The sequence below is a fragment of the Podarcis liolepis genome (assembly GCF_965112155.1).
Source record: "Podarcis liolepis genome assembly, chromosome: 10".
Classification (NCBI taxonomy): domain Eukaryota; kingdom Metazoa; phylum Chordata; class Lepidosauria; order Squamata; family Lacertidae; genus Podarcis; species Podarcis liolepis.
The window spans coordinates 67,836,247-67,852,114 of record NC_139562.1 but is presented as its reverse complement, the minus strand read 5'-3'; the positions used below and the strand labels follow the sequence as shown (position 1 = coordinate 67,852,114).

Genomic DNA, 15,868 nt, shown 5'->3' with positions numbered 1-15,868 from the left:
ATATGGTCGGTGGTTCGAATCCCCGCGGCGGGGTGAGCTCCCATCGTTCGGTCCCAGCTCCTGCCCACCTAGCAGTTCGAAAGCACTCTTAAGTGCAAGTAGATAAATAGGTACCGCTTTATAGTGGGAAGGTAAACGGCGTTTCCGTGTGCTGCGCTGGTGCTGGCTCGCCAGCTGCAGCTTTGTCACGCTGACCACGTGACCCGGAAGTGTCTTCGGACGGCGCCGGCTCACGGCCTCTAGAGCGAGATGAGCACGCAACCCTAGAGTCGGACACGACTGGCCCGTACGGGCAGGGGTACCTTTACCTTTACCTAAAGAACTGCATGCATTTTTTCATGTTGTCAGCCACCTTGAGCATGGTTTGAACTGTGGAAAGGTGGAATACAAATATTTGTATGTTTGTCTGTTTTGGGGAATCTATTCTACCACTTTTTTTCAAAAGCACTCTCTTCATCCATGAGATCCTTCATATACCCTAGAAAGAGAAGAAATAGATACAGTGGTATAAAATATACAACCCTCCCCATAAATTCTCTTATTTATTACAGTTGCCCATGCCAATTTGATTTTAAACCATTGCCCCCAGCAGTACATAAACTCAGCACTGAGATTACCCAACATTCCAATACCCCAAATTAATATTATAGGTTTTATTTATCCCGTTGGCATTAAATACTGCTTATAAGAACCATCAAATGTCTTTTTAAAAGCTATAATAATGATAAGCAGAAATAAAACTGATTCTGTAAGGCTGTTTTAGTAGAACCATATCTTACATTCCCAGTTTTTGCCATGTGAATTTCTCCATGTGGTTTAAGATTGAAAAAAGGCCATTCAGATAATCAATTCTGGCTACCTGTAAACTTTCTAAAATCTTCTGCCCTCCTCCTTTCATTACTACTCTATGAGGATCACTAACGTTGTGATGGATTGTTATCAGTGAGCCATTCACAAGATGGTAAACAGACTGATGTTTTAGAAACTGCCCTAGCTACAGCAGAATCTTTGTTCGATTTGTCACTTCTCCATGATAAGGAAGAAATTGAGCAATGAGATTGAAGTAGGCTAGGAGAAAGATATCTCAGTTTGATCATGGATGGCCACATTCAAAGAAAGACTCAGGACATGCTGTGCTTTTGCCTCCTTCTTTTGTTAGGAGAAATATATGGTAAGGACATGATTTTATTCATAGATTAAATATGGAACACTATTTTGATTGTTCTCAGTAAATCTTTAATATTCTGGTAATCAGTAGACCAAAGCCCAGTCTTTCAGGGTCTCTCTTTGATGTTCTTCTATGAAAGGGAATGTACTAAATATCTTTTTAACAGTTAAGGCTTAATTGGTAATTGATGGGGTTCACTCTCTCTTCCCTAACTGTGACCCCTCCCTCAATTGGGAGGCTGTTTTCAAGTCTAATTGCTTTCCCTGGGACAGGCAAGGAAGTGAAGCCACAGACTGAATCGCTAGGTCTTGCAGACCACTTCTTGAATTAAGCTATAACTAATCAGCGTAAAAAATATTTTTACTTCATATTCTTGCTTAAGGACATAAGACAGTGCCTTTTTGAATCAGGTCAAGGCCCACCACAGCCAGTGTTCTCTGAAAGCACATCAGCAGGTGTTAGGTGATTTACCATAAATTGGTCGGTGGCACACTAAGGACCGCAATCCAGCTTCTGGCCATCCTGAACTGGACAGTGACTTCCTAGTGGTTTTGCTATGGACTTATAGTGCACAATTGCAAACATGGGAAGTAAAGACGGATGCATTGCTTACTGGGAATGAGCTTGTTATAGGATGTGGGGTGTGAGATCAATGCAGCTCAGTGTTGACTGTAGACTAGAGGGAAATGAATGTGATAAGTACTTCATACCTACCTCCCTCTCTCTCTCTCTCTCTCTCTCTCTCTCTCTCTCTCGTGTGTGTGTGTGTGTATGTGTGTGTGTTTTAAATGTTAGTAAATGAATTTCTTTTTTTAAAAAAAATTTGGGGATGACTAACTGACTTGCTTTTACATGGGGATTGATTGCATGATTTCCCCTCTATTTGCTGTTGTTATTGATTTTATTGTTGCTATAATTATATTAGCTGTTTGATATAGATTATTTAGAAAGGCCATTTGACTAGATGCAGCATTTAGGTTACACACAACAACATTTTATTCTAGAATCAATGGAGGCTGAGTATTTTTACTGCCCTATGTAGTACACATATAATTTAGATCTATTGTATATTTTTTGCCCCTGAAAAGCACTTATTGATAAACTGGTTTCACTGATTCCAAAAAAATAAAAGCTCATTGTAGATTGATTCTGTATTACCCAACAATGTGTGCATTTGAAAATAGATGCAGGCAGTCCCAGCAATGTGTGTGTGTGTGTGTGTGTGTGTGTCCACACCTGCACAGTGATATTGTAGGTGGGCATATACCAAGATCACAAGCACCACTTCACTCACCTGGGACATCTCCAGGGAGGAAAATATGTGGGTAACCTAATCAAGGGAATGGTTTTCAAAGGCACATCAAATAACCATGTCCACTTTTGTGGACAGCAGGATCTAGAATCTATATGGACTGAAAGCAGCATATTGAACATAAGCATGAATGATTCTGGATTGAGAAAAACTACATTTTTGTGCTATGAATGGGTTAATGTTTTTGCAGCCATAAAGCTTAAGGTAGACAGATGGATATAGTTAGAAAGCAAAGTGGTTTCTATTTCATGGGAAGATCCTGTTAAGACAAAGTGTACGTTGTTGACCAATCTGCACTTAAAAATAATATTTCTGAACAATATATGCTTTGATTCTCTGTAATCTGCAGGGGGAAGAACACTGAGTTTTTCTGGCTTACCTGATACAGCCAATGTAACAGAAAATTCTCCAGCTGGTATTGTGGTGTATACTTTCAGTGTTGATTTAACCCCAAATGTTTCATTGGCAAGCGGATATCCTAAAATAATAAACTCAAACCCACTCACACAAGCTTTTGAGATCAACTCTAGATCTACAATTCTGTACCAGGTAAATGTTTGCTTAGTCTCAAAATCTTGCCCGTCAGATTCTGGTGGTGGAGGATACTGTTATAACATCAATAACTTTCCCCCCCTTTAATAATAGAATGTTGAATCTAATATCTCAGTGAAACCAGTGCAAAGTAGAGTGTTGTTTAAATATATTTCCCTATAAACATAAAAATGTAAGGCTGTCATCCCACAGCCCTCATTAGAGGATTTGTAATGCCACATCACCATCCTGATTTTGCATGAAGTCGGTGTGGAGGATGTTATGTACTGGGCCAGCAGGGGGATACTGTAGATAGTTATGCAAATAAGGGATAGAAAGTGATGTTCAGTGATTGGATAGTTTTAGAAAAGTGTTACAGTTACGTTGTACTGGAGCTCTATATAAGCAGGCTGACTGAACCCTTCAGTTCAGTTCTGTTCTGGCCTGTGAATAAACAAGAGCTGTTTGAAGAATCACTGTGTCGTCTGATATGTTCACCCACAACTTAACAGAGGAGGAGAGAAAAAGAGAAGGCAGGTTGCACAACACCAGTGGCCCTGGCAGAGGTGGGTTTAGGGCAGTGGAACCAGTTCCCCCACAAGGGGCACCTGCTGCCTTCTTCTCAAAGCCTAGTAAGCGTTGGGTTTTGGGCGGAATGTGTGAGGGCTCTGACAGGGTTCTAGGGTCTTCCTGCCTCCTTCCCAAAGCTTGACACCTTCCTTACCCAGCTTTGGGAAAGGCGTCTCAAGGGCTGTGGGGGTGGGGCGTCAATTTCTGGCCTTACATAGGGCGCCATGTTACCAAGGTCTGCTGCTGATAGGAGCAAGAAGGGAGACACACTGACAGGGTGAAATTGGTGATTTAAAACAATGGCATAAGTTTGTAGAGCAGGGATGACGGGAGCAGAGGGGGAAATGGTGGTTTTAAAAGGTGGCAGAAATTTTAGTAAACCAAGTACTTATTCCATAAAAGAAAACCCTCATGAAAGCGGAAACATTGTGGAGTTGGATAAAAGGCAACATTATTTTTATATGCTCTAATTTTGTACTATAAGGGGGATTTAAACACATAACTGTAGATCTGGGTCAAGTTAGATTCAATCAGTGCCCAATGAAATAAGTGTAAAAAGTTCGTAATGACTTGACTTGAGGCCCAGTGTGGTCTAGCGGTTAGACAGTGTCAATCACTCGGTTGTGAAGCTCACTAGTCACCACCTCTCAGCCTAAGCTATCCCACATAGATGAAGTGAGGGAGGACTATATAAGTTATCTCGAGCTTTTTGGAGGAAAGAAGGGATATAAATGTATCAAATAATCTTCTTCTTTGGCGATCACTCATAGCTGAGTAAGATTGTCTTCCATAAAGATGGTTTTAACAGTGGAGGCCAATTCTGGATCCACATGTCCTTCCACAATGGGGACATAGGTTTCTGGGCGGGAGTTTATCATGGTGAGGGTTTGCCAAGCATGCCTTCCTCTTAGCATGTTTCTCCCTTTTGCCCTGAGTTTGAGTGTCTTCAAAGCCCATGACACCTTTGGTAAAGGCTGTTCTCCAATTGGAGCGCTCGCAGGCCAGTGTTTCCCAGTTGTCGGTGTTTATACTACATTTTTTTTAGATTTGCCTTGAGAGAGTCTTTAAACCTCTTTTGTTGACCACCAGCATTACACTTTCCATTTTTATATCAAATAATAATTAACATGAGCACCATCAATTTCATTAGGAACTAATTGCAACTCACTTATTCTGGGTCTAACCCAATGTTTGCTAATAATTACTCATTTTAATTTTAGGTTGTTACCACTGGAAACCCTGTTCCAGATTATGAAGCTATGCCACATCGATTTGAATTACAGATCCTTGCTTATGACGAAGCTGGGGCAAATGACCTACAAATACTGACAATCCAAGTGCTGGATATACCTGAACCTCCAATGTTTCTAGGCAATCTGAAATATCAAAGTAAGTCATTTGCTTGAAATAAAAAGAGTGTTTACTACACTACTGATAGCTCACGTCCACTGGAAGAAGACTTCACCTACACCTGAAACACGTTACTATTAGACTTGTAATAGTAAAAATCTCCCCTGCCTTCACCCCCATAATGTTTCCACTGATCTGGTGGCCCCCCTCTTCATTCTGTTGAATGGGGCCTTGGACATCTGCCCCAAAGTCCCAGTCTGAAGGCACCACTAGGTTTGCATCTGCCTTGTGATTGGAAGGGAGCACACTCACAGGCAGTGATTCATGCGCATTGCTGACTCAAGGCATTTTGCTGCCTGAGACGATGGACGCCACCTTGAGTTCCTGGAGGATAGATGATATATAAATGAAATAATGAACAATAATGATTTTAAAACACCAGCTCTCCATTCTATGTGCAGAAGCTGATTGGATTGGCAATTGAATGCTATTTCAATGCTGATAGTAACAGGATAGCACACCTGATGGCAGCAGGCCAGGTTTCAGAGGCCATGCGTCTCACACAGCTCCAGGGGCACCGACTTATAAAAAATATTGGGGGGGCCCATACCGGGACGCGTCGTCGTCCAACTTTTGGGATGCACCTCGGCGGGGGCTGTTTCTTCTTCTTCTTCTTCAGAGGCAGAGTCGGGAAGAGCCCCCGGGAAGCTGCCGCTGGTTCGCTCGGGTAGCCGGGAGAACGCAGTTCGAGGTGGCGGTGTTGGAGAGAGACCCTCGCTCAGGGCGCCACGAGACTTGGCGGCCGGCGGCCTATCTGGGGGGTTTTGGAGCGTATTTCGGCGGAGCGATTGGGGAGGAGGGGGCTTGTTGCCGGATTCTTCAGCTGGGCCGGAGATCCGCTGCTGGGGGGTCCCTGGGCCGAGTTGTGAGCACGGCCTGCTGAAGGGAGATCCAGCCGATTGCGCGACGGGGACGGCCGGGGCTCTCCGGCTAGGGCGTGCGGCTGGCTGGCTGGCTGGCTGGCGAGGGAGCAGGTGGGGAGGAGGCGGGGGCCGGCGGCGGCGCTCTGCTGGAGGGGCGCCCGAGATTATTGGGGGGGCAGAGCCCACCCAAACAAATTTTTGAGGGGGCTCGGGCCCCCTCAGGCCCCATGGAGTCGGCGCCTATGCACAGCTCTATCCTCCTAAAGAAGGGGTGGTCAGAGGGGGACCTGCAAGAGGGTTCACAGTGCTGGCCTCCCAGCATTGCCTGCTGGATGTGGTCAGGGCCAGCTCACACATGGAGTGGGCTGAAGCAGCCACCTTGATTGGCAGAATCCTACGGGGCGCCCGTCCCCCGCCATCACTGGGGTCGCACGCCAGTGACTTCTTCCAGTGAGATCTCACAAGTTCTCATGAGATCTCACCAGAAGCCACCTGCAAAACGCTGCAAAATAATTGCCAAAGCTTGGCACTGGTTTGGAGTTAATTGGACAACGTTGGGTTCTTGGGTGCTACCAATGACCCCTGTTTTGAATATTATTTACTTAGGTTTTTTGGGGAGGTGCTTCAAAATGTGGGATTTTCACTGCAAAACTTTGGCACAGGTTTTTTTTTTGGGGGGGGGTTCCAAATGTTGCGGTTTGTGGTTAATGAAGGGCAGCACCTTCCTGTTTTGCCTCAGGCAGTGAAACAGTACGGGCCACCGCTGGAGGTGGTCATTTCATTCTGCCTAATGGTAGTGCTGGTCCTGTTCATGGAAATACACACTGTGCACTTCTCTCTGAAGGCAAGCAAGGCTTCTCCACATTGGGAGTTTTTCACCCGCTTTCATACAGTCCAAAACCATGTGGTTTGAACATTTAGAGCAGGTGAGGTGTCATGCCAACTGTACCCACAGATTAGCTCCGTATGTACGGAACCTGTGTACAGGGGCATCGCGGGGGGGGGGGGGGGTGCAGTCCGCTCCAGGTGTCATGCCTTGGGGGGTGACTAAATCCCCCCGGGCGGATCGGTGTGGCAGCGCTCACACCCTCGGCAAGCAGATTTTCCCGATTGTCGTGAAAATCCACCTGCTGATCACGCAAATACACCCAGCGGGCGGCACTGGCCACCGGGGATGCACCCCCAGTGGGCAGTGTTCACATCCCCAGCAGCCAGTGCCACACACAGGGTGTATTCACATGATCGATGGGCTGCACTGGCACCCCCAGGAGGATCGGTGTGCCCTCATGGGCAGATCGCCCCACCCCTGGGTGCACATCATGTTTGCCACTCCAGGTGCCCAAGCGGCTTCCTCCGCCACTGCCTGTGTACATTTGCATGTATGGTCTTACTCTGAATTAATCATTGGGTAGAGACAGCATACAATATATGCATACAGTACAAACTTAAGGAATGCTCTCCCTGCTTAAATATGGGAAGCCCCATCTGGCACTCCCTTGATGTCTGTCCTGAGTCTTCTGTTTTAATTGCTGTGCTGTTTTAATGGGATTCTTTTAGTGCATATTTTAATTATGGAAGTTTATATTTTAGTGTTTTAAGGGAAATGTTTTATTTTGTATTTTAATTATGGAGATTTATATTTTAGTCTTTGTGTAATTGGTTTTTATGCTTCCAAACTGCTTAGAAGCCTATTTTTTGCATTAAGCAGTAAATAAATTAATTATTTTGCATTGCTAATGACCATGTAAAAAATGAAAGAGAGCGCAAGTAAGATCTCCCTCTTCCTCGTCCTCCTCCTCCACGCATCCAGCCTACATGGTTTTGCCCAGCATGCAGGCATTAAGCCAACAGTTTGATTGGAAGTTAGGTAAGGTCTGAACAGTGAATCAAGCAGATGCATCAGACCACATCCTTTCAGTGAGCACTTCAGGCACACAAGAATAGTCTATTGTGATTTGCTCAGCTGGTTAGAGCATGGAGCTGATAATGCCAAGGCTGCAGGTTTGATTCCCGCTGCATATTCCCGCATTGCAGGGAGTCAGACTAGATGATCCTCGAGGGTCCCTTCCGACTCTACAAACCTAGACTCTAGGACCTAATGTTAGACTCTAATGTTATGTTCTTGTTAGAACCTCCCTCCAGTTCTGCTGATGCTTACTAGAGACTGGTGGCATTTATGTAACATTTGAACACTGGAAAATATCAGAACGAGCACATAGTACAACAGTTTCTATGCATCTGTTTTCTCTCTCAGCTGGAGGTGCAATAAACCAATGCTTACTTCTGAGTAAACATGCATGGGCTTCAGGGCCAGCATAAAAGCACATTGGTGGACCCTCAAGCATGGCACTCCTCAGTGCATTGCTGCCACTCACCAGTGTGCCGCTGCCATTGTACTGTGCTGCTACCTCCACAAATCGCCCCCCTCCATTTCTCAGTAGGCATTGGGCAGCGGCAGCTCATGAAGATGGGAGCCAGTCTGACGCTTGGCATCACCTGCCATCTTTCTCATCAGGCAGTGCATTTTGAGCAATCTATGTAGACCATTGTATTTTAGGCTATCTAAGGTTGCAGCTGGTCACCATAGATCAGAGAGGTGTGTCGGATCAGAGTGCTGCTACCAGCCAGGGATATGTCCAAGGAAGATGGGTGACTACTGGTCCCAGTATGCAGCAGCACCAAGTAGGAGGTCCCAGTGTGGCAGTCGGTGGCTGCAATACTGAACAGGAGCCTTGGTCAGGTGGAAAGGGTAGTGATGATGGGCCCTTCTAAGCCCCAGGTGCCCAACCATGATGGCCCTTGAAATCTGGGCCCTGATAGGATGGTTCTGTTAGTGATCCTTCACATGAAAGAACTCTGCAAGGAGGGTGCAATTTCTGAGTATAGCTTCACATCCAGTGTCCTTTACACTGCATCTTAAAGCTGCATTTCCAGAAACACTTAACAGACTTCTTAAACAAAGCAGCAAGCTTTGTAAGCATTTTAAAATCCCTTTATTGTGTTACATCTGAAAGATACACAGGGTTTATATAGGCATTAAGTCATAATGTGTTCAGGCCTACTTACCGTATCTTTTGCCCTATAGGACGCACTTTTTCCCCTCCAAAAATGAAGGGGAAATCTGGGTGCGTCCTATGGGGCGAATGCAGGCTTTTGCTGAAGCTTGGAGAGCGAGAGGGGTCGGTGCGCACCGACCCCTCTCGCTCTCCAGGCTTCAGGTAGACATCTGCAGCCTAGGAAGCCCTGCGGGAGGTCCGGCAGGGATGTCTAGGCTGCGGATGGCAGCCTGCTTCCTGGAGCGCCGGGCGCCCTGAAAGCAGAGCGCCCGGCACTTCGGGAACACATCCGCAGCCTAGGTAGCCCTGCGGGAGTTCCCCACAGGGCTCCCCACGCTGCGGATAGCAGCCTGCTGCCCGGCGGGCGGGGCGCCCTGAAGCAGAGCGCCCCTCGCGCCGGGCAGACATCGGCCAGCCCCACAAGCTCGGGGGACAGCAAGGAGGCGCAGCGCTGCCATCCCGCTGTTCCTCGACGTGGTTCGGTTTCCCTGACCTGCTTTTGGGGGGGAAATAAAGGGATTTTTTCCCCCTTTATTTCCCCCCCAAAAAACTAGGTGTGTCCTATGGGACGGAGCGTCCTATGGGACGAAAAATACGGTGCCTATATGCTTGCATAATATCTTCATAACCTCTTTAATTTAATGCACATTATACTTTCATCTCCACAGCTGTTATGATCTACCAATTTGAAGGATCACCAAGTGGAAACATATACCAAATTAATGTAACCACTCCTGTTAAGGTAAGTCAATGTGAGTTTCATTTTAGAAAATAATGTTCTAGGAAATACAACACAGCGGAAAGTGAGGCCGCGTGGCTGGTGCAGCAGCAAGTTAAGCTGCAGTCCACGCCCCCTCCAAGCCGCCTGGTTGGGCGCTTGCCCGTGGGCGTGGTGCACCAGCCAGGTGAGTGGGTGGCAGAGATCGGATCCCACCCACAACCCCTCCTCTCTTGAGAGTCTTTTCTTTCTCAACTGAATTTGGTAATCAGAAGTGATCAAAAGCCACACAGCATATCTGAAACTTATTGCACTCAAGCACTGAAGTCTTTGACATTGATTGACTGAGTTACTGTGATGACAAGCTGGGTGGAGGAACAATATTACAAGCGACAGTGTTCACAGTCCAGCTTTGGTGAGTAGGGATAGTTTTCAGTTTGGCGGGGATTAAGATATCACACAGAAAACTAGACTGAGTAAAAAAAAAAAAAGTTCATGTTTTCAGATGTGTCTACATTACCTTATAATTTTTCCTCTTGATAGTAGCTGGAAGATTTCCAGGTGTTGGGACGTAACAACTTCTTCTTTTTAAAAAAGATTGTTAAATTCATCTTATAAGGTGTATTTTATAATGAGAAAAATTATAACAACAGATGAAAATTAAAAGAGGAAAAGCAAACAGTAAAATAGATGCGTAGAACAAGTAAGGAAAATAACTTACGAGCTGGTGTGCTTGGGTATAGTCTATAGTGCATTACTCTGACTGGGGGGAAAATGACCCATAATAATAGGCTTTTAAGGAGATAAACTACTCTGATACACTTAAGTCTATCTGGTTTCCATTTTTGTAAACACCTGCAGAAGAACCTCCAGAAGAAATTTCAGAACTGATTTATGGGGCATGCAATGGAAGGTGAGAGTGGGAATTTCTGTTGCACAAATGGAAATCCTTGCATTGATGAAACAAATTGGTTGGATCCTGCCCATTGTCTTAGTTCAGCCAAGACGTTGTCAGCGTTTTCTGACTTCCCAGAATCCAGACAGAGAGACATTATTGCCCTTAAGAATACCACCAAGGCCTGCTTAAACTATAATAGGGGTGCCATATTTCAAACAGTGACAGAAAAGTTATTAAGCTTTTTTTGGCAAAGTTGTTGAGCTATTTTTATGAAAAATTGGCAAAAACAGCACAGCCGACATGGGCTCCCATACACCCGGATTTTCCCCAGACATTTTTCCGATTTCCGCCCAGACACTGGATTCCGGATACATTCGGGAAATACCGGTCGTATGGCAACCCTAAACTATTAGTCAGTTTGTTTCCACTCCATACCCAAACATTACTTAAGTAACACAACTAAGAATGAGTTTTTGCAGGTCACACAACTATATATTAGGACCACATGCTTCTTTGCTTACCTTTTTACAAAGGATGATGTGTTTTGGTGCTCCTTGGAATTCTTAGCGCATTAGCTTCTTTCCCTACCCATCTCATAAGGGTTTGATGTTATTGTTTCTGTCTTGGAAGAAGGAGTTATCCCACGTGGGATTGTGTGAAGTTGATATTGGTTGTGGGGTTTTTTTTACTATACAGTTCTGAGTATTTATTTTAATAATTTATATATTGCTTAATACAACAGTTTTTATGTGATGTACAGTATGTGTGAAGATAAGATGTTGCGCATGTGAAAAATCATCAGGGTTAAAATAGAATGAAGGTGATGACATAACGCAGTAGGACAAAGGCAGAGATTGGGTATAACCTGGGGAGACTGTCCAGGCTAATCGCTGGAGGAATGACCGCTCCCCGCATAAAACAGGGGGCCACCTTTGCGTGGACGCCGCAGCCCCTGGATCTGGAGCGGCTCCATTCTGCATAGGCTTGGCTTTGCCTTCCCTCAGGTGGGATACCTGGAGGTCTCCGCCTACCCCAGTCAGTTGTCCAATCCCACCTGGGGGAAGCGTTGCCAAGGAGATCAGGCCAGGTGGGGGAGGGATTACCTGCCCACACAATAGAGGGAGGATCTTACCTGGGAATCCTCACTTGGCTCCAGAGCTAATCGCTGGAGGAATTATGGCTCTGCAGCATTTCCTGTAAAGAAAACAGGGAGTGAGTTACCAAATGGAGCACAATTCACTAGCCATTTGCATCTCTCGGATTCATACTGCACAACAAAGCAGTACTGTGATCTCCCAATTTGTGTCATTTATTTCAGTATTCCATGACCCCAGCATCACCACTGTTCTCTGTTTCTGGAACTGGAACCATTTCTTCCTTGAAGGTATTTGATTATGAGAAAGATCCACATAGGTGAGTACGTATTATGTAGGTAGTCCCTAAATGAGCACTCAACTTGGCTTTTTTAATCGATTATTGCTAGCAGAGAAGAGATCTGTCGTATGGAACCCACAATGTGACCTTTTGGGTGTTTTGGTTTTACAGCTATATGTTAAACATTACGGCAACAGACCACCTTGGTCGGAATACCAGTGGGACTCTGATAGTCACTATCATAAACAAGAATGACGAACAACCTTATTTTACCATGTAAGTGAAAAATTCTAGGTGTATCAAAACAGTGTATTTGGCTTTATAAGTGGATGGCAGCTCACACAAACCACTTCACGCATAGCTGGGATGGATGAGTCTAAGCCCTGTCCTGCCTGTGATCACCTCATTACCACCACCACCACCACATTCAACCACCATCAGAAGGAGCTCTACCTATGTACATCTGTACACACATAGAACTCCTTTTGATATCCACTGAAAGTGTGAACGGTTGGAGTGAGGTGGTGGGTGGATGTGACTAGACGCCCTCTGCTCCTTCTGTGAATTCTTTCAATACGGAGGAGGCATCTGGAACTGTCCTCTTTCAGTGTTAATGATCCATGTGTTTTGGATGGTTCCAACACAGTGATCAACAAATTTGAGTTTTCTGCTCAATATTTGGCAGGTTATTTCAGTTCAGCATGTCAGGGTCAAACAGATTCAAGGCTGAATCTTCTAGATATTATTATTATTATTCATTTGTTGTTGTTTTTACTTTAAAGCAGCTGTGAGGCATTCTTATTTTTATCAGAAAAGTGACACCCAGTTCTATGCAGTGGTACCTCCGGTTACATACGCTTCAGGTTACATATGCTTCAGGTTACAGACTCTGCTAACCCAGAAATATTACCTCGGGTTAAGAACTTTGCTTCAGGATGAGAACAGAAATCATGCAGCAGCAGCGCAGCGGCAGCAGGGGGCCCCATTAGCTAACGTGGTGCTTCAGGTTAAAAACAGTTTCAGGTTAAGAACGGACCTCCGGAACGAATTAAGTATGTAACCAGAGGTACCACTGTATTTCTGTTTACATATATTGACAATGATTAGCATGTGGGACACATGCTAGACAGTGATTTTCACCAAACAATTTTTTTTGTCTGGTCACGATGCTAGGACATACCATATGGGATAGTTCTGTGGGTGTGTCATTTAGTGTGCCACAAAAGTTACTTTGTGTTGTAAAACCACTTCATAAATGGAGCTTGGGAGTGGGCTTCTCATGTTAAAGTGTTCCATGGCACCCTGGGGTGCCTTGAATGATGGCCAAAGGTGCCGCAGGCAACACTGGCCTCTGTCCCTCTTTCCTTCGCTGCTTCCTCTGATGCCCTCTTGCGTCTCTGCCTCCCAAAGGCTTGCACAGCCTTTTGTTGCAGCAGCCCTGGGATCCACCTGTCTCTGGAAAGATCAAGGTCAGCTTATTATCATACTTTTTGTCTAAGGCACTCAAGGAAGTGGTCATGAATCTTCACAACAACTCTGTGAGGTAGGTTAGGCTGAGAAATAGTGACTGGCTCAACGTCACCTAATGAAATTCACACTGGTCACACTAAAGAGACAATAATCTAGAGTCTAGATATTTTTAACCCAAGATGCCGGTTCTCTTTTATACAAGGAAGAGCTGCTCAAACATTCACATCTGTGGCTTCATTTTCTACAACAGGAAACAAAGAGCTTTCAATATTCTAGAAGAAAGTCTACCAGGAGACATGGTTGCCAATGTAACAGCTAAGGATCCGGATGATGAGGACGGTGTTAGTAGTCTTCGCTTCAGGATCATTCCTGAAGGGATTCCTTATTTCTCCATAGATACAGGTCAGCATTTCATTTTTCGGATTTCTGAAGGATTTGGAATGTGTCAGGGAACTGACATCGGAGCCAGAGGCGGAGGCAAGGCTCCCAAGTGATGCTGGAGAAGGGCCCAGCAGGGAGAGAGGCAGCTCATCAGCTGGGGAAGGAAATCAGCGTAACACCAGGGATAAAGGGGGGGCAGATGGGGGAATCGTCGAGAGGGCTGCAGGACTCCTCGCCGGAGACCAGCGGGGAGAGAACGGGTCCTCTGCTACCCACACCCTCCCTGCGCAGAAGACTTCCGCGCAGGGAGAGTAGGAGGAGACTTGGCGTCAAACAGCTTTTATGCTGGAAAAGGTTTAAGAAACGCCCACTGACGGATTCTGCTAGCGACTGAAACAGCCACGAAGTGAAGGGCTACCCAGACAGAAAAGGTTTAACCAGGCAACCTAGCCAGGAGTGGCGGCAACTTACGCACGAGCAACCCCTATTATTACAGAATGGCAAGAAACATTGTGGGCTACAGAAAGCAAGTTCACTGAGTAAATGTTGAAGGAACTGAGCTTGCTTGGCCCGGAGAAGAGAAGGCAAGAGGAGGGTCATGATATCACCTTTCAAATATCTGAAGGGCTGTGTTATGCCTATCAGTGTGGTTGCTCGAGAGCGATCAGGCAAGGTCCCTCACTGGTCTTTTCAAAGGCTTTATTATTGGTGCAAAACATTTACAATGCAGAACGCCTCTATTCCTTGTTTTGCTCACTCACTAGCAGAATCTGAGAGTGGGCGGTCCTTAAACCTTCCCCAGCAGAGTAGTCTCTTGACCCCCAGCAGACGCCTCCCCTCTCTGCATGAAAGCCTACTGCGCAGGGAAGGCTTGGGGAAAGGGGGACTTCCCTCCTCCCTGCTTTGCTCAGGCTCTTGGCTCTTTCTTGCATCCTCTGAGCCCTGCAGCTCTTCTCCACTAGAGGCAGGGCTTCCTTCCTCCGATGAGGAATTGCTGCTTCCCATGATTTTTGGAGGCTCTCTGTAATCCAGCTGCCCTTCCCCCTCTCACCTCTGAGCTGATGGCAGTTCCCTGACAGGCTGGCACAGAAGGGGGCAAAGACATGCTCTCTCTGCTGCATCAAGGGGCAGGAAAAGATCTAATGGAAAAGATCATTAGAGGTCATCATAGAGCTCTATGATTTTGTTCTACTTGCTTCTCTACAGTTTGGAGATAACAAAAAAAAACCCCTGTGGTTTATCATTAAGGGAACAAGTCACAGTGAACTTTGGCTTCACATGGTCAGTGCCCTGTTCCTCCTTTGCTGCAATTAGGCTTCTTTTTTAAAAAATTTAAAAAATCCCAACCTTCTATTGGAAGCAATAGAAATTTTTCCCCCCAAGTCAATTTGCCATTCATTGGGTATTTTTCGGTGTGGGGACGGAGATAATCATAGCCGTGGGGTGGAGGGAACTCTCCCTTCCCTGTGTTCGTTGACCTCCTGCACCGAAACCCTAAATGCAATTAATTTAAGGGAAAAAGCTGCTATTTAGTTTCTATTGATCTCTCCCACCGACTGAAGCAAGTGCTGCTGATTCTAGAATGTCTCACAGATCAGAAAAACTGGGAGTGCATAACTCTATATTTAGAGTGAGAGAGTAGAGTGGGGTAATTGGTGTTTGGAAACAAATGTATGTAGGATGTGGAACACCCTTTCAAAATAAAATTCCTAAGTCACAGAAGATATTTGTGCTGCACGCAATTGGAAATGCTTACAGTATATTTTTTTCTCAGTAACTGGTGTGCTTCTGGTGGCTAGAAGAATAGACCGAGACTCGGACCCATTGCGAGAACATCCCAACATTACATTGATCATTCGCGTTGACGATAGGCCTAGCGGTGGACAATATGCTGAAACAGAAATTGTTGTAACTATTGAAGATATTAACGACAAACCACCAGAATGTGACAAATACAATTACAGGTATTTGTATTTTTGCACTTTTATCAAATTCCACAACATTTGAGCAAGTTTTCAGAACAGATTATATCTCCTGAATCTTTTTTAGCACAGGGTTTGAGCTAAAAGTTATGAAGTTGTAGTGGTTATTGTAATTTATTGTTAGAATAAAAACCA

At 45.3% G+C, this 15,868-nt stretch overlaps 1 protein-coding gene across 3 annotated transcripts in view; it reads left to right on the top strand.

The window, feature by feature from the left end:
* Positions 1-417: 417 nt before the first annotated feature.
* The window catches only part of CDHR3 (cadherin related family member 3), a 30,412-nt gene continuing 14,961 nt past the window's right edge, over positions 418-15,868 (top strand). For 2 of the 3 annotated variants that reach the window (XR_014516735.1, XR_014516736.1), the window contains exons 1-8: positions 418-1,171; positions 2,830-3,029; positions 4,802-4,970; positions 9,579-9,652; positions 11,845-11,939; positions 12,072-12,176; positions 13,621-13,772; positions 15,526-15,715. Coding sequence is in view for 1 of the 3 variants with exons in the window: in XM_083464013.1 (XP_083320139.1) it covers positions 1,096-1,171; positions 2,830-3,029; positions 4,802-4,970; positions 9,579-9,652; positions 11,845-11,939; positions 12,072-12,176; positions 13,621-13,772; positions 15,526-15,715 (1,061 nt within the window). In the remaining 2 variants the exon portion in view is untranslated. The remainder of the gene's footprint in view (positions 1,172-2,829; positions 3,030-4,801; positions 4,971-9,578; positions 9,653-11,844; positions 11,940-12,071; positions 12,177-13,620; positions 13,773-15,525; positions 15,716-15,868) is intronic. The other variant, XM_083464013.1, reaches the window with a different exon arrangement.